At 39.5% G+C, this 19,800-nt stretch overlaps 1 protein-coding gene across 1 annotated transcript in view; it reads left to right on the top strand.

Moving 5' to 3' along the window:
* The window catches only part of FRAS1 (Fraser extracellular matrix complex subunit 1), a 535,710-nt gene that overhangs the window by 178,812 nt on the left and 337,098 nt on the right, over positions 1–19,800 (top strand). Inside the window, exon 3 of the mRNA XM_010845896.1 lies at positions 15,923–16,030. Coding sequence (XP_010844198.1) covers positions 15,923–16,030 — 108 coding nt within the window. The remainder of the gene's footprint in view (positions 1–15,922; positions 16,031–19,800) is intronic.

The raw sequence follows: 19,800 nt of genomic DNA on the forward strand, positions 1-19,800 counted from the left end.
CCATCTATTTGCCATGAAGTGATGGGACTGGATGCCATGATCTTCATTTGCTGAATGCTGGCTTTTTAGCCAACTTTTTCACTCTTCTCTTTCACTTTCATCAAGAGGCTCTTCACTTCCTCTTCGCTTTCTGCCATAAGGGTGGTGTCATCTGCATATCTGAGATTATTGCTATTTCTCCCAGCAATCTTGATTCCAGCTTGTGCTTCATCCAGCCTGGCATTTTGCATGATGTACTCTGCATATAAGTTAAATAAGCAGGGCAACAATATACAGCCTTCATGTACTCCTTTCCCTGTTTGGAACCAGTCCATTTTTCCATGTCTGTTTCTAACTATTGCTTCTTGACCTGTATATACAGATTTCTCAGGAAGCAGGTAAGGTGGTCTGGTATTCCCATCTCTTGAAGAATTTTCCACAGTTTTTTGTGATCTACACAGTCAAAGGCTTTGGTGTAATCAATAGAGCAGAAGTAGATGTTTTTCTGGAATTCTTTTGCTTTTTCTATGATCCAGCAGATATTGGAAATTTGATATATGGTTCCTCTGCCTTTTCTAAATCTAGTTTGAATGTCTGGAAGTTCATGGTTCATATACTGTTGAAACCTGGCTTGGAGAATTTTGAGAATTACTTTGCCAGCGTGTAAGATTAGTGCAATTGTACAGTAGCTTGAACATTCTTTGGCATTGCCTTTCTTTGGGATTGGAATGAAAACTGACCTTTTCCAGTCCTGTGGCCACTGCTGAGTTTTCCAAATTTGCTGGCATATTGAGTGCAGTGCTTTAACAGCATCATCTTTCAGGATTTGAAATAGCTCAGCTGGAATTCCATCACCTCTGCTAGCTTTGTTTGTAGTGATGCTTCCTAAGGCCCACTTGGCTTCAGACTTCAGGATGTCTGGCTCTAGGTGAGTGATCACACCATTGTATATATGTGTGATTAGTTGCTTGGTAAGTAGTAACTTTGTGTACTGGACATTTTAAAGGGGGGTTTGGGAAATTGTCCCTGCATTAAGTTAAATAAAATTAACTTTAAGTTAACATTAAGTTAAACAAATTTTTTTTTTTCAAAAAACATTTCTCTCCATGGTATCTTATTTTGAAATGTTTGATTTCTAACTTGCTTGCACATAATGAAGAGTGGTTGGTATACTGATGAACTTGGTCATGAAACATACACAAGAGAAAAAAAATCCAACAACCAATGGGCTACTTTATAAATTCTGCAATGGGTATAGTGATGATTCCTCTGAGTAGCAGAGGTCATGGAGAGATTTATCTGGGTACAGGAAGGTCTAAAGTTGGAGAAGTGGGAGTCACTGCTCTACACTGCAATTTCTGGGCACTGTGCCAAGAAATGCAAATGTGTTACCTAATTTATCCTCCTGGGTAGATTTTATTATATTTATTCTTTTTACGTAAAAGGAAACTGAGGTTGAATTGGGATAATTGTCTTGCTGAAGGTTTTGTAATTATTAAGGCAGGGAGCTGAATTCCAGCCCAGGATTTTTTGGTCCCAAAACCCATTTCTAGATTATGGATATATAGTCTGATCTCTGAATTTTATGAAAGAGGAATCTGAGACCCATGCAAGTGGTTTGTCTACTGTGCCCTCCTTGGTCAAAGCAGGTTCTGACTCTGTCTAATCTTCTTTTTCTATACTAGGTTTTTTTCTTCACTTCTTGTCTTTTGCTTTGTTGTATAGTTGTTTCAAAACTCTTGCTTCTTCGATTGTATTTCAAGTTCAAGGGCAAATATAAGGGACTGGGTTGTATTCTTCTATCTCTGGTTTGGGCTGTATTTTTCCGTACTTGCATATGGTATCTGACAATGAAGAATCCTCAATAAGTTCTTGGTGAATTGAATTCTTGAAGGAATTAGTCTCTAAAACCTTATTTTCACTGATGAAGAGGTATAAATGCATACAAATATACATATATATGATGCCAGCAAGTTTGGAAAACTCAGCAGTGGCCACAGGGCTGAAAAAGATCAGTTTTCATTCTAATCCCAAAGAAGAGCCATGCCAAAGAATGTTCAAACTACCGTACCATTGTGCTCATTTCACATGCTAGTGAGGTAATGCTCAAAATCCTTCAAGCTAGGCTTCAACAGTATGTGAATCAAGAACTTCCAGATGTACAATCTGAATTTAGAAAAGTCAGAGGAACCAGAGATCAAATTGCCAGCATCCGCTGGATCATAGAAAAAGGAAGAGAATTCCAGAAAAACATCTACTTCTGCCTTATTCACTATGTTAAACCTTTGACTGTGTGGATCACAACAAACTGGAAAATTCTTCAAGAGATGGGAATACCATACCACCTTACCTGACTCCTGCAAAACCTGTATGCAGGTCAAGAAGCAACAGTTAGAACCAGACATGGAAAAATGGACTGGTTCCAAATAGGGAAAGGAGTACATCAAGGCTGTATATTGTCACCCTGCTTATTTAACTTAATGCAGAGTACATCATGCAATGTGCTGGGCTGGATGACTCACAAGCTGGAATCAAGATTGCTAGGCAAAATATCAATAACTTCAGATATCTAGAAGATACCACCCTAATGACAGAAAGCAAAGAGGAACTAAAGAGACTTTTAATGAAAGTGAAAGAGAAGAGTGAAAAAGCTGGCTTAAAACTCAACATTCAAAAAACTAAGATCATGGCATCCATTTCCATCACTTCATGGCAAGTAGGTGGGGAAACGATGGAAACAGTGACAGACTTTATTTTCTTGGTCTCCAAAATCACTGCAGTTGGTGCCTGTAGCCATGAAATTAAAAGATTCCTGCTCCTTGGAAAAAAAGCTGTGACACCTGTACAGTGTATTAAAAAGCAGAGACATCACTTTGCCAACAAAGGTCTGTATAGTCAGAGCTGTGGTTTTTCCAGTAGTTCTATAGGAATGCAAGTGTTGGATCATAAAAAAGGCTGAATGGTGAAGAATTGATACTTTTGAACTGTGGTGCTGGAGAAGCCTCTTGAGAGTCCCTTGGACAGGAAGGAGATCAAACCAGTCAATCTTAAGGGAACTCAATCTTGAATATTCTTTGGAAGTACTGATACTGAAGCGAAGCTCCAATACTCTGGGCACCTGATGTGAAGAGCCGATTCATTGGAAAAGACTCTGATGTCGGGAAAAATTGAGGACAGGAGGAGAAGGGGATGACAGAGGATGAGATGGTTGGATGGCATCACTGACCCAATGGATCTCAGTTTGAGCAAACTCCAGGAGATGGTGAAGGACACAGAAGCCTGGCATGCTGCAGTCCGTGGGGTTGCAAAGATTTGTACATGAGTGAGACTGAACAACAAGGATACATGTCTACATATGGGGTTTTACTTTGGGAAATTCAGCTGATATTTTATAATAAAGGCTCTCAATATTATTGTATACACTGCTCTGTTTTTCACCCAGTCTGACAGTCTTTATCCTTTAACATTTTTTGTCAATGTAATTGTTCATATGCTGTGTGCTTAATCACTCAGTTGTATCCAACTCTTTCCAACCGCATGGAATGTAGCCCACCAGGCTCCTCTGTCAGTGGAATTCTCCAGCAAGAATACTGGAGTGGGTTGCCATTCCCTTCTCAGGTGATCTTCCCAACCCATGGATTGAACCCAGGTCTCCCTGGGTTCTTTCCAGGCAGATTCTTTACCATCTGAACCACCAGGGAAGCCTGTAATTGCTCATAGTTTAAGGTTTATATTTAATATTGCTGTTTGTTTTCTATTTGTCACTTCTGTTCTATTTTTTTAATCTTTTTTTATCTGTTTGTCTTTTGGATCTAATCCTTTTTGTGTGTATCTAATTTCACATTAGGTTTTTAGTTATACATGCTTTATTTCTTTAATGGTCATCCTAGAAATTATAGTATGTAGTAATCATTTTATTTATCTCCTCCCAACTAATACTAGAACATTGAAACATTTCAGCTTTATTTATTCCTCTACTATCTTGTTATTTTTATTAGGCATTTTAAACTTATATATTTCAAATCTCACAAGATGTCAACATTTTGTTTTGTACAGTTATTTATTTAGATTGCTTGCATATTTGATGTCTTGATTACTCTAAATTCCTTCTTACATTACTGTGTTTCCATCTAGAATCATTTTCTTTTTGCCTGCAGAATTTATTTAACATTTTCATTTCTTTAGTTTGAGTTTGTAGGTGACAAATTCTCACACATTTTATTAATTTAAAATGTCTTTATCTCATTTTCATTGTTCAAGGATATTTTTGTTAGGTATACAGTTCTAAGTTGATGATTGTTTTGTTTCTTTCTTTAAATATTTGTTTTCTGCCTTTCACCATTTTTTTTTTTTTATGGAGAAGTTAGCTGTCAGTTTTAGTATTAATGTTTGAAGTTAATTTCTCTGTGGCTTTGAAGATTTTTCTCTATGAAAACAACCTAAATGTCTTTTGATGAATGAATGGATAAAGATAATATAGCATATATAAATACAATGAAATATTGTTTGGCTTTAAAAAGGAAGGAAATTCTAAGTTTGCAACAGTATGGATGAATCTGGAGGGCATTGTGTTAAGTGAAATAAGCCACATGAGAAAAGACTGCATGGTATTAGCTATATGCTGAATATATATATATATATTTAAAGGCAGACTCATAGAAACTGACAGTAGAAAGGTGGTTATCAAGACTGAGGATGGAGAAAGGAGGGACAAGTTGGAGGAAAAATTTTTTTTCTCTTTGCTGTGGATTTTTTTGTGTCTTACCCTGATGTTCTTAGGTGTTTTCTTTATGTGTATTCTACTTGATGTACATAGTACTTCTTGAATCTATGGCTTGATGTTTTTCTTCTGTTTGGAGAAATTCTTGGCTATTATTTCTTGAAAAGTTTGTTTCTGCCTATTTTCTGCTATTTCTTTCTCAGGACTGAGTTGCCCATATATTAAACCTTATGTCATGTTCCTTGTGTCTCCCATGCTCTTTTCCATGGTTTCCATACTTTTTGTTCTTAATGTTTCAGTTTGGGGTTTTCTGTTTCTTATCCTTCTGGTTGTTGTTGTTATTGTTGTGTGTGTGTGTGTTATATCCAGTCTGCAGTTAAGCAAAATTAATCTCATATGTTTGTTTTCTGTTTTGCAATTTAAAATTAACTATGCTTATAGATATTGGTTATCTGATAAAATATTCATAGGTTTTATAAAATCTCTAATATATGTTTTTATTGTCTTCTGTTATCTTCATTAAATTCTAAACAAAATAAAGTAAAATCTTTATTTGAGTTACATGTTAGTTAATTTCCTGGACAATTCAGGGTATATTATTAGCACTCAGTAAAGTCTTTATATTTATGTGTAAAACAGGAACAGTTGATGTATATAATCAGATAATTAGAAACAGATTTTTCATTGCTGTGAATGTTTTGTGGGACACTTGAAAGTCATGTGAAAGTGGGACAGTTTCCTAGGTGCTGGAATGTCTTGCTTATTACAAGACATCTGGAATTTATGATCCTTGTCTATTAAATGTCACTAACACTCCCACCTTTATTCTTCAAAGCAAAATTTTAAATGCCTCTTGGGGTTGCATAGTCCCTGTTTAGCAGCATGCTCTACATTAAATCATGAGGCCAGCTCATCAGTGTTGAAGTCTTTGACTCAAGGCCTGGGCTTGGCCTGACAATAGACATAGTGGAATGTGGATTTACCTGGTGGAATGTGAATGCCAGTACAACTCCCAACCATTTACTGGTTGGCCAGTTTAACTAGACCAACTGCCAAGAGACTAGCTAGAAGGAAAAGTTAGGGATGAAGGTTTTGCTGCATAGCTTCAAGTGGTATGATGCAGCTTTGGCATGCTGGAATACAGTAGCACCAGGCAGAAATAGAAGGACCCTTTTAGAACAAAAGTCTTGATGGAAACATAGGTCTAGAAGGCGGGATCTCAAATAGCATGTATTGAAATGGGCTACTGCAGCTCCAAGAGCAGCTTGGAGAGTGAAGGGCTATTGTCTGTGTATTTGACTTTCAGCGATTACATCACAAAATTGCTAGCACTTATTTAGATTTGAGAATATCTATCCATCCACCCATCCATCCATTCATTAACTCAGTCAAAATCATTATAAGTGCCTGCTATTTTTCAATCACTATGAGAATGCAAAGCTACCTCTATATAAAGAAACTATCCTCAATTTTGGGGAGGGAGATAGATGTAAACAACTAATTATAGAACAAATGAGAATGATCTAGTGGGGAGTGGAAGACAAAAACATAAATAATTTTAATATGAGAGATAATGGTATAGCTGTACTTTAATTTCATGTGCAAACATTTTGAATGTTTGATTTTTTTCTCCATTTGCTTTAGAAATAGAAAATAAAGTCTTTGAGAGTTGAATTGCTAGAGAGAATTAAAAAAGCAATTTCAAGCTTAAGCTATCCTAGATTCTCCCTAGTAACTGGATTACTTTGAGTGGAAATATGAGACAGATTTTTTATTCACTATAGAACTTTCTGTGGTTAACATCTCCAGGAATTTATGAGGGTTATTTTGTCACTGGAGTCCTCTTAGGTTGGGCTTTTACTGAAACAGGATTGTGTTAGAACAAATGGAAAGCTGGGGGTAAAAATAGAAGAGCTAAGCCTGTGTTTCCATTGCTTCAGAATTTGGAATGTGAAGCACATTCACTGGATATTTAATTTTATTCTATATTTTGAAGAGTATTTTGTTTGTATATTACCCTAGGAGTATAATTTACACAACACTCTATAGAAGAATATTTTGTAAACATTTAAACTATAGGAAAGTAAACTTTCCCTTATCTTGGAAGCTGAAGGGATTTTCTAAATAAATCTCTAAATGCTACAAGTATTCCCTCTGTCACAGAAAATACTGTGGTCAACTGGTTAAGATAGTGGCAAGTAATCAAACTCATAGCTGACATTTATTAAGTGCTTTTTATGCACTAGTCACTGTGCTAAGTAAGTACATTAGTTTATTTCATCTTCACTGTCACCCTATTGGATCCTATCTTATCCTTAGTTTATATATTAGGAAATGGAAGCTCAAAAAAGCTAAATGATTTGTCTAAGTTCCCAAAGCTAGGAAGTAATTGAATCGGTATTTGAACCCAAGTTTATCACTCTACCGTATTGGCTTCCCCAGTGGCATTGGTCAAGGGTCTGCCTGCAATGTAGGAGATGCAGGAAATGAGGGTTCAATCCATGGATCAGGAAGATCACCTGGAGGAACCCACACCAGTATTCTTGCTGGAAAAATCGCATGAAAAGAGAAGCCTGTCAGGGGACTCCATGGAATCACAAAGAGTCAGATGCACCTGAGCATGCACTTACCACACTGGCATTGGTACTTGAGTTGACATGCTGGATAACTTGTTGTATAACTTTGTGTCCATAGACCAAGGCTGTGGGTACAGATGTGGGTGTGGTGGGAAAAATGGAAGCTTTAGAGTCAAATGGACATTGATTCAGATATAGGTAGAAATACCAGACCACCTGATCTGCCTCCTGAGAAATCTGTGTGGAAGTCAAGAAGCAACAGTTAGAACTGAACATGGAACAACAGACTGGTTCCAAATAGGGAAAGGAGTATGTCAAGGCTGTATATTGTCACCCTGCTTATTTAACTTCTATTCAGAGTACATCATGAGAAATGCTGGGCTGAATGAAGCAGAAGCTGGAATCAAGATTGCCGGGAGAAATATCCATAACTTCAGATATGCAGATGACACCGTAATCCTTATGGCAGGAAGCGAAGAACTAAAGAGACTCTTGATGAAAGTGACGGAGGAGAGTGAAAAATTTGGCTAAAAATTCAATATTCAGCAAATGAAGATCATAGCATCCGGTCCTATCACTTCATGGCAAATAGATGGGGAAATTATGGAAACAGAGACAGACTTTATTTTGGGAGGCTCCAAAATCACTGCAGATGGTGACTGCAGCCATGAAATTAAAAGACACTTGCTCCTTGGAAGAAAAGTTATGACCAACCTAGACGGCATATTAGAAAACAAAGACATTACTTTGCCAACAAAGGTCCGTCTAGTCAAAGCTATGGTTTTCCCAGTAGTCATGTATGGATGTGAGAGTTGGACCATAAAGAAAGCTGAGCACCGATGAATTGATGCTTTTGAACTGTGGTATTGGAGGAGACGTTTGAGAGTCCCTTGGACTGCAAGGAGATCCAACCAGTCCATCCTAAAGGAAATCAGTCCTGAATATTCACTGGAAGGACTGATGCTGAACCTGAAACTCCAATACTTTGGCCACCCGATGGGAATAACTGCCTCATTTGAAAAGACCCTGATGCTGGGCAAGATTGAAGGCAGGAGGAGAAGGGGAAGACAGAGGATGAGATGGTTGGATGGCCTCAGCGACTCGATGGATGTGAGTTTGAGTAAGCTCCGGGAGTTGGTGATGAACAGGGAAGCCTGGTGTGCTGCAGTCCATGGGGTCTCAAAGAGTCTCTCAGGACTGAGTGGCTGAACTGACAGTCAGTTACAAGCTTTGGGAATATTACCTAGACTCTCGGACTCTTGGTTTCCTTATCTGTAAAATGGAGATGATGATAATATGTATCTCAAAATATTTTAGGAAGACATATGAAAGATGTGAACATGCCAAAGCATCTGAAATCCAGAAGATGTCTTCTTTCTTAGTTTTCTTTACTGTGCCAAAAGAACTTGGAGAAATAAGATTGGCTTTATGGAAGCAGGGGGAGCTTTGGGAACATGAGACAGGGAAATACTGAGTTAGGGAGGCAGAGAAGGTCTCCCTGAAGAGGTGATGTTTAAGCTGAGACTTGGAGGATGTGTGAAAATTACATGAAGAGGGGGTGGGAGTGTGCTGTTGGAGTCATGGGGGAGTCTATTAGGCAGGTGTGTCACTTAACCTCACAGCCCTTTCCCCTGAAAATTAGCAGCACTGCCATAGTTTATCCTATCTTACTGACCTATTAAAATGAGAAAGTGGAAGAGTGATGTGAAATGGTAAGACTGCTCTATAGTATCTATCTATCTATCTATATACACACTATATACATAAAATAAAGCATGTATAGGTACATGCTAAGTCACTTCAGTTGTGTTCAACTCTGACTCTATGGACTGCAGCCTGCCAGGCTCCTCTATCCACGGGATTCTCCAGGTAAGAATACTGGAGTGGGTTGCCATGCCTTTCTCCAGGGGATCTTCCCAACCCAGGGATCAAACCCATGTCTCTTACGTCTACTTGCATTGGCAGGTGTGTTCTTTACCACTGGAGCCACCTGGGAAGCCCCCAAATAAGGCATACATATATATATGTAATAAAGCATTAATTGTTATTAATATTACATGATAACAGTACAGCCTAGAAGAGAAAAGGATGGATTTGAATCCCAGATCCACCCATTACTAGATGTGCTCTGGACAATTCACTCAGCCTTTTCACGCCTTGTTCCTTCATTGAAAAAGTAGTGTAGTGAGGCTTTGTCCACAAGATGCCGGGAGGGCCCCTGAGATGCTGAGTGTGTGGGAGATCTGGAGAAGTACTGGCCCTTGGTACTAGCTTCTTTCCTTTCCTTTCCTTTCATTTCTGCCCGTCCACCAGCACTAGCTCACTATTCTGAGACATATGTACAAGAATATGATGGTAACTTGCCATGCTTTTCAGGGTTTCTTGTCAGCCAACTGAACAAAGACATTTGCTGTTGTATAAAGAAGCTGTCTTTTCATGTGTGGTTCATGATGTTGTTTTGGTATCTAAGTTGATCTTCTTATGACTGATTCCTTCAACTTTATCATTTTAAGACAACAGCAGGAGGAGATCAGGTACAAGCTAATCACTCCAGAATGCTAAAATGTGAAACTATTTCAGTCCTTGGCCTGCAGAACAAACTCCATAAGGGGGTATTGTGTGGAGCAAGGCTTCCCTGATGGCTCAATGGTAAAGAACACACCTGTCAATTCAGGAGATAACGGGTCTAATCCCTGGGCTGGAAAGATCCCCTAGAGAAGGAAATGGTAACCCACTCCAGTATTCTTGCCTGGGGTATCCCATGAACAGAGGAGCCTAGTACACTTCAGTCCATGGGGGTCACAAAAGAGTTGGACATGACTTAGACACTAAACAACAACTGCAGATTTTAAAAATGGGTCTCCAGCAGGAAGAGGATCACCATTTTCTGTTCTATTTGCCTTTGGCTTGTGTTTGTTCTTCCTGCAAGGGGGGAATTTAATGTAAATACAAGGACTCTTACCTTTTCTTACCAATAAGTGTCCTCTGCTCCCTTTTATTTGAGGGTGGATAAAGAGTTTCACATGAACTTTAAAATGAGACCAAATGAAAAAGGTACTGTTTATCTAAGCTGTCTGAGGAAGGGCGCTTGGGAAAAGAATTGAACTCTGAAATAACCTTATGAAAGTTATTGATTCGTTTCTTTATGGTTCCTTGACAAACAGGAACCATTATTTCTGTGTCCGAATTGGAGCTGGGTCAAAGAACCCTTATATATGGATTATCTTTCCTGAAAACCAGACTTGTCAGGAAAATGAACTTCCAGAAATGCAGACACGAGGCCCGGTGGAATATTGCAGTCCTTTCATGGCATTAAAGGACAAATAGAGACACAGTTAGTTTTTTAAAATCTTACTGAGCACAAGAAGAAATGTTTGAGAATAACACAAAGGTTTAGGTAAATGGCTCACTCTTAGGTATTTGTTGGGTGCTTTTAACTCCCCTCCCCCCATGCCAGTTCAACTTCAAAACTCAGTTGCTTTCTACCTGTGGTTTGTAGAGAAAAGGGTACCATATTTTTGTTTTTCTCTGTCTTATATTTTGAAATTAACTTTAAAAGATCACATAAGTTACATATATTTTGCTATTGAAATAACAAAAAATATGGATAAGGATAATGGAAAGAGACAAAAATCACCAAGAATCCCTACCCAGGAATCACCATGCACAGGAATATATTTTAATTATAAAACACATTATATTCTGCTTATTATTTTGTAACTTGAAAGCATAATTTTGGGGTTATTTTATTTTTTCTTTCTCATTTTTGGCCTAACAAGCCAAGGAGATTTAAAATGGGATAAATAAATCAATAATTAAAATAGGGTTATTATAACATTCAGATAAAAAAATTATGTCAACAGTTGATAAACTATTATAGAATATCATAAATAATGTTTCCCCAGCAATTTGAGTACTCATGAGGGATGTAGTCATTGTTTATTTTTGGCATTAAACAAATATTTAATAAATACTTAACTGAGTGAAATAGTTTTTATTGTTTTTTGAAGCACCTTGCTATTACTTCAACATGTCTGGGGATGGAGGCACTGTATTATCTGCAAGAACACTTTATTCACTTATTACTAGAAATATTAAAAACCATTTAGGTTGCTTTTTAGGTTTATCGTAATCTAATCCTTTAATCTACATTCTAGTGAAAAACTATTTTAAGACTATTTCTTTTGCAGAGTGTGTTAGATTGGAAGAGAGGATTATAAAGCGACAGAATTGCAATGGTAACATGGAAAATCTGTAAAATTTACTTTACAGTGTTATTTCTTTGGACTTTATGGCTTTATCCAGTTTTAGCAATCGAGGAACTCTAGTATCCCTTCTTTCATAAAGCAATTTTATGGTACCATAGAAATTGATTCCTAAAGTTTTAGACCTGAAGAATATCTGGCCATCAATCTAGGTGTTGGTAAAGGGCTCATTCAGAGAAGGCAATGGCACCCCACTCCAGTACTCTTGCCTGGAAAATCCCATGGATGGAGGGGCCTGGTGGGCTGCAGTCCATGGGGTCGCTAGGAGTCGGATACGACTGAGCGACTTCACTTTATTTTTTCACTTTCATGCATTGGAGAAGGAAATGGCAACCCACTCCAGTGTTCTTGCCTGGAGAATCCCAGGGATGGGGGAGCCTGGTGGGCTGCCGTCTATGGGGTCACACAGAGTCGGACATGACTGAAGCGACTTAGCAGCAGCAGCAGATGAAGAAAATTTTTCTTTGTAATATGAAAGTGAAAGTTGCTCAGTCATGTCCAACTTTTTGCTACCCCGTAGACTGTAGCCTGCCAGACTCTTCTGTCCAAAGAATTCTCCAGGCAAGATTACTGGAGTGGATTGCTATTCCCTTCACTAGGGCATCTTCCCAACCCAGAGACTGAACCCAGGTCTCCTGCATTGCAGGCAGATTCTTTACCATCTGAGCTACCAGGGCAGTCCTTGTAGTTTGGTTCCAATGAACTAATAAGCGTCAACATTATGGGGGTTTTGTAGTGAATGTCATTGAGATATTGTTTGCTCAAGACCTCTCATCCTAACTGGGATATCTCAAGTTATGGGGAAAGAAATTTTCTTCAGGATAAGTATTTGAGTTGTTCACTAATGAAGTCAGCCGACTCTCAGTAATTGTGCTCAGTGGAGGGGCTATACATAGAGGAATAAAGCTAGCTCTCCTTCCTGGAAGTGGCATACTGGAGGGAATACAGATATGTGAACAAATTCAGGAATGCTCCCTGGGCCCAGAAATTTCGTTTTTAATTAACATATTGAAAAATCATGTTTCTACAAATGAAAATGAAAAAATATTCCATGTTTTTAGGACATTCTGTTTAGAGTTGAATGAGCTGCATCCAGTGATTGAAAGCTGTTAAAAGGTATACTGGACTATTTTGGAGTCTAGAGTCACTGAGGAAATAGATGAGGTGTGGGGAAGAACTTAATTCCTGGTGTAGAATGGAGGCAGTTTTAAAGCCACCCTGGGTTGAAGTGAGTACCTCAGTGGTCATCTGAGGTCTGAGTGAAAAGGAAGATGGGTTCATGGTTAAACGCTTTTCCAATGACCTAAGTGGTCTTGAAAATGCAATCTATGGATTCATTCATTTCTTCTAATGCAACATTCCTGGGTCTTTCCAGTGAAAGTGAAAGTTGCTCAGTCGTGTCCGACTCTCTGCAATTCCTTGGACTATACAGTCCCTGGAATTCTCTAGGCCAGAATACTGGAGTGGGTAGCCATTCCCTTCTCCAGGGGATCTTCCGAACCCAGGGATCAAACCCAGGTGCTTATTCTTTACCAGCTGAACCACAAGGGAAGCCCTTTCAGTGCTTGGGTGCTAATTAAATAACAGCTTCACTCTGTTTTGCCTGTAGTGGGAAGATGGGAAAGACAGGGTCCTTAGGGGAATATTTTCACTCCAAGAAAAGGAAATGTTTAGAAAGATACTTGCTAAATGCCTATGACATCGTAGGGAGAATTTGGAAATAACAATAAATTACATTAAAAATAAATAATGGGCCTTTTGATAAGTTCCAGGCACTGTTCAAATCTCTTTAAGCACATCATCTCATCTGATCTTTTCACGGACCCTATGAGTTTAGTTCTTTATCTGCTTTACAGATGAGGAACCTGGGACATGGAAACCTTGATAAAATGGACTCACTGTTAATGACTGGTTCAAATCCAGTAGCCTGATTTCAGAGTCTGCGTTCTTAGGTCTCAGACAGCTTTGTGAACTTGAGCAAATTGCTCAATCTCTCATGTCTTGTTTCCTCATGTTGGAATAGTCGCGATAATTACAGTACCAGCTTCGTAGGGTTGTTGTTCCTCTAAGAGTTTCACGAAGCGCTGGTGCACACTGACTTCCCTCTCCGCTGGGCTCAGCCCTCTCCGGTGATGGCAGAGGCCAGGAATATGATCAAGGCCAGCCTGCTCCAGTGCTGCAAGCGCCTTCTCCTACCAGCACTTCCTGTCAGCACAGGATACGTGATCAATAAACAGCAGCTGCTGACTTCATGAAGTTGTCATTTTTATTTCATCTGTATCTGGAAGCTGATACTATTTTCTTAAATCAGCAGGGAACATATATTACATTGTGCTTGAGAATGAATTTCTTTTTTCCCCCCTCACCTATTTGTCATTGCTTTTTGGGTTAAGAGTAGACTATGGTTGGCACACAATTGTCATTTCAGAAGAATGTGCTGTAACATAAAGAGAAAGAAATTCAGAGTTATTCCAAGTCAGGTTCCAGTATGCATTTACTTTAATTCAAGTTTCTCATGAATTAGGCACTGGGAATGTCATCTCACCTCAGATAGGTTTTGTATTTCTTCTATCACTTGGGGTTTGAAGCACATTCCCTAAAAGCTTATACATTTAACATTTCTGAACAGAAAGGACGACTTCATTTTTCCTTGAGAGTGTTATGCACAATCCATATAAGTCTGTACCAGTGTTGGTATCTCAGACATGGTCCTTCAAAGAAACAGAACAAATAGGAAACATATATATTAGACTGGCCAAAAAGTTCATTTGGGTTTTTTCCATAAGATGTTATGGCCAACCATATGTATATGTATGGGGGTGGGGAGAGGGAGAGAAAGAAAGAGGGAAAAGTAGAGGGAGGAAGTTATTTTAAGGAATTGGCTCATATGATTGTGGGGACTGGCAAGTTTGAAGCCTGTAGGGCAGGCCAACAGGCTGGAAACTCAGGCAGAATTTCTGTGATACAGTCTTGAGGCTGAAATCTTCTTCAGGAAACCTTGTTTTTCTCTTAAGGCTTTCAGTTGTTTGGATGAGGTTCATCCACATTGTTGAGGGTAGTCTCCTTTGCTTAACTGATGATACATGTTAATCACATCTATGATATACCTTTACAGCAACATCTAGGCTTGTATTTGACCAAACAGCTAGGTACCATAGTCCAGCCAAGTTGACACAGAGGTTAACTGTCACATTTGGTGTCTGCCTTTGTGTGATAGCATCTTTTACTAGCACCCGTGCTTTTTGCCAGCTCATCGCAGTTCAGGTTAGTGCTAAAAGTTTGTGACTCTACCAAGAGTTTAGAAGTTTCCCTTACTTCTCTCCAGTGTATTTGAGTAGTACTTCAGTTATTCGAGGACAAAAGGATGAGGAAGTATAGAAAGGAGGACAAAACCTGCACTAAGTGACTTGTGCACTGTGAACGTTTGGTTTAGAAAGACCTCCAGTGTGCCGGGCCCAGGACACTGCCTGCCTTGGGGTGCTCACAGGCTGGTCTGGGCAGGGTAACAGGAATTTGTGAGTGCAGTAAAAGTGTAGCAATATGTACAAGAGACAGTGGGGTTCCAGAGAAGCCATGAAGAGTCACACCCGAGTGGAGGATGCCGTGCGTAGGCGTAAGGGTTAGGAAATGATTCACTCTGAGGTTGAGGCTTACCTCTGAGGCTTACCTCAGAAGAAATGTGTCGGTCTGCAAGCTCTCTTTGGGAGAGTCAAGGAGAAGAGGGAACCAGGAAGAAGATAAGCTGTTGGGCCAGGAGAAAGGAGGCTGGGGCTGTCCAATGGCTTGACCATCTAGCATGGACAATCAGAAGTCTCAGAGCTGTCAGATTTGCTGAGGCTAGGGCGAGAGGCAAGGGCCAGGTGATGGGTCTACACTTTATCCCATCAGAGGTAAAGGTGAGCTGTGGAATAGCTGAGTGTGAGCAGATTTAGTACCAAAGAACTGGGAAGTGAAGTGTGAGCGGCTCAAAGTACCCAATGGCAAAAGCTGCTCTTAGGAAGCTGGTTAGTGCTAGTCCAAGCATCATTTTCCTCTGGACACACTCTGATGGTTTCTGCTAGTTAGCAGCACAGAGAAACCTCAAGTCAGGGAGCAACTTGTCCTCCTGAGATTTCAGTCCAATCGATTGTTTTTACTCTGGAAATCGACAGCTCTCTGCTGCATGCCCTTGTCTTTGAGTACGTGGGTTGACTGTGGTGAAATGGATTAGGCTGCTTTTATAGCTTCTCGGGGTTTAATCAGTACCCAGCAAGCTCTGCATGTGCCTATGACTTTCCTTTGCCTTTTAAATGTTCAGGCTGTGGGGCTGTTGATGGCTCCACTTCTGTGTACTCCTACCTTGACTGATCAGTTTTTAACTCAGAGCTTATGCTTCTTTGCAGGATGCCACCATTTGGAAGCCCAATTCATGCCAGAACTGCCGTTGCCATGGTGATATCGTTATCTGCAAACCCGCTGTTTGCAGAAACCCTCAGTGTGCCTTTGAGAAGGTATGGTGTCCTAATTGTTTTCTAAATGTAAACCTGGGGAAGAGTAGGCTGCTTGCATTTTTTCGGTCATTTGGTTTTGACACTTATCACAACCTCTAATTGCAAAGTTTAGGAAATACAGGAGACAGTTTTAGCATATCATTTCTAAGAATGTCTTAATTTCTTTGTTGGACATTTACACTCAAGGTTAAAACTTAAAGGTCTTACAGTGTTACCCCATTTAAAGTGTTATCCCATTTGAAGTTCTGTGGAGTAGGTATCTATAGCCCCACTTTACAGAAATGGAAAGTGTAACATGGAGATTTTAGGCAGCTTAATATGATTATGCAGTTAAGAAGCTGCTGTCCAGAGATCTTCCCTGGATCTGACAATTGCCATAGCTACTGATACTAGCCACACCATTTCACAAGCCACTGAATGCATTGCAAGTCAGGATTGACTTCTCGAAGATGACTTTCTAAATACATTGTTTATTCTGTGACTGACTGTATCATTGGGCTACCTACGATCATAGGATAGACTTTAATCAAGAAATCTGGTGTTTAACCAAATGTGTGTGGGATATTTCCTCATTTCCCCTTTATTAAACTGCTTTATTTTTACTTTTTGACAATACATCTATTCTGTTGGAATTTTTTCTCCCCGGGTACTGACTCTTTTCTTTTTAAAGTAAATCTGCTTACAAACAACAAAAAATTTTAAGCTTCAAATTTGAACATTGGAAACTCCCTGGAGAAGACCAATTATTTTCTTTAAAAAGCTTTCTGTCAGTTTCACAAACACAGTTTATTTTTCTAGAGTTTTCCCTCCCCACCCCATAATAATTATTCTTGAGTCATTATGCCATCTAATGCTAAGAAGGTTCTGTTTGTTTCTAACATCGGAGTGAAATTTTTGTATCCCTTTAATAGTATTCCTAGATTTCTTCTTGGCTATATTTCTGAGAAGCTGAGTGTACATTAAATGTTGGTAAATTTGGTAGTATTTTGTTGTCTGTTCTGCGGCTTTCTATTTTATGGAGTGAGTACTCCTAAAAGATCTCCACTTTGCTCACTGAGTAACTCATGCCAGAATTTGAGCTGGTTTTATAAGGGCCATGAAGACATGCCCTCCTCCACTTCATGTGAATAATTGTGGTTTCACGGAAGAAGCCTTGAATCGAATGTTGGAAGACATAGACGGTGCTACTGAAACCTGGATCTGCTCTCTACCAGGGGTCAACAGACTAAACCTGGCCTGCTGCCTTTTTTTGTTTTGAACTGTGAGCAAAGAATGTTTTTTTTAATTTTTAAATGGTTGGAACAAACCAACAGAACAGTATTCTGTGATGTGAAATTTATATGAAATCAAGTTTCAGTATCCATAAATAAAGTTTTATTGAAACACAGGCACACTCATTCATTTAAGTATTATCTATAGCTAGCTGCTTTTGTCCTACAATGACAGTTATGTAGTTGGGGTATAGACCATATGTGACCCCCAAAGGCTAAAATATATCTGGCCCTTTACAGAAAATATTTCTGACCTTTGTTCTGTACCAAGCATGATTTTGTCCTTCCCTAATTTGCTCATCTCGTGAATTTTCTCAGCAAATGGCAACTCCTTTCTTCCCATTGCTCTGGTCAGAAAATGTAGCATCATCCTCCCCACTTTCTCTTACATCCCGTATCCAGTATACTAGCAGATTCCCAGCTTTTCCTTCATAAAACGGTATATTTCAGATGCAACTTCTCTGCTTTTCCTTTGGTTTTACCTATTATCATTTTTTGCCTGCATTCTTCCAGTGTCCTCTTCACTTGTTTCACTGTTTTTGTACTGGCCTTTTTCACTGTAATATTGATATAGAAGTTGGAGGCGGGGGGGGATCCTATTAAAATTTAAGTCAGATCGTGTTGCTTTTCTCCTTAAGTCCCTCCAATAGCTTTCAATGGCTTCTCTCCTCACTTTGAGTAACTCCTCACAGTGTCCTGTAAAGTGCTGCTGCTGTTGTTTAGTCATTAAGTCAAGTCCAACTCTTTGTGACCCCATGGACTGTAGCCTGCCAGGCTCCTCTGTCCAGATGTTCCAGGCATGAATATGGGAGTGGGTTATCATTTCCTTCTCCAGGGAATCTTCCTGACCCAGAGACTGAACCCAGAGAAGCTGCATTGGCAGCCAGATTCTTTACCACCAGCAAAGCCAACCCTCCGATCAACTGATTCCTTTCCCTGCTCTTTCTGCTTCAGACACCAAGCCTGCTTGCTATTTCCTGGATTTGTCCAGGGAATGCTTCTGCCAGGCATACTTCTGCCATTAAGGCCTTTGTGCTCTGCTCTTCTCCCTGACATTCTATCTGGGTCTTCTCAGGTGGCTAAGTAGTAAAGAATCCACCTATAGTGAGGGAGACGTGAGTTCGATCCCTGGGTCAGGAAGGTCCCCTGGAGAAGGAAATGGCAACCCACTCCACTATTCTTACCTGGAGAATTCCATGGACAGAGGAATCTGGTGGGCTATAGTCAATGGGATCACAATAGAGTCAAACAAAATTTAGTGACCAAATATCCATCTATCTATCTATCATCTATTTATCTATTTTAATCCTTTACTTTCTCTAAGTCTTGCCTGAATGCCATTCTATTTGAAATTGCAGTTCTTCACCCCTACCACATATTTCCTATTTCTTTTCCACGCTTTATTTTTCTTCCTGGCACTAACTACTGTCTGGACATACTCTATATTTTACTGAAAGTTCTTGTTTACTCTTTTATTTGCTGTGATTCCTCAGCACCTACAATTGCACCTGACACATGGTAGGCCCTCAATAAATATATTTTGACTGACTGAATGAATGAATGAGAGATGAAGCTAGAGAGTTGGTAAGTTCAAGGTTATGGAGAGCTTTGTATGCTGTACTGTGGGGCTTGGAATTTTATTTTTAAGTTGGTAGAATACTAATGAAGATTTTAAGGCATGTGGGTAGGATGGCCCACTTTTTGAAAAATCTTTCTGGTTTTTCAAAGATAATGCATAATATTGGAGATAAGGAGATGAGTTCAAAGGTTGTGAGAATAATCCAGATAAAAGGGTGAATACCTGAATCAGAGCACTGGTAGTGTAGGAGTCAAGAGGAAAGGGCAGGGCCTGCCCTGGTAGTCCAGAGGCTAAGACTTCATGCTCCCAGTGCAGGGGGTCTGTGTTTGATCCCTGGTTGGGAAACTAAGATTCCACATACAGCAACTAAAGATCGTGTGCCGCTACTAAGACCCAGTGCAGCCAAATAAATAATAAAAAGAGGAAAGGGGAGACAGGAATCAAGACCATCCCCAAGAAAAAGAAATGCAAAAAAGCAAAATGACTGTCTGAGGAGGCCTTACAAATAGCTGTGAAAAGAAGGGAAGCGAAAAGCAAAGGAGAAAAGGAAAGATATACCCATTTGATTCAGAGTTCCAAAGAGTAGCAAGGAGAGATAAGAAAGCCTTCCTCAGTGATCAGTGCAAAGAAATAGAGGAAAACAATAGAATGGGAAAGACTAGACATCTCTTCAAGAAAATTAGAGATACCAAGGGAAGATTTCATGCAAAGATGGGCTTGATAAAGGACAGAAATGGTAGGGACCTAACAGAAGCAGAAGATATTAAGAAGAGATGGCAAGAATACGCAGAAGAACTGTACAAAAAAGATCTTCACGACCCAGATAATCATGATGGTGTGATCACTCACCTAAAGCCAGACATCCTGGAATGTGAAGTCAAGTGGGCCTTAGGAAGCATCACTACGAACAAAGCTAGTTG

This window comes from Bison bison, unplaced genomic scaffold (genome assembly GCF_000754665.1).
Source record: "Bison bison bison isolate TAMUID 2011002044 unplaced genomic scaffold, Bison_UMD1.0 scf7180017864228, whole genome shotgun sequence".
NCBI classification, from domain to species: domain Eukaryota; kingdom Metazoa; phylum Chordata; class Mammalia; order Artiodactyla; family Bovidae; genus Bison; species Bison bison.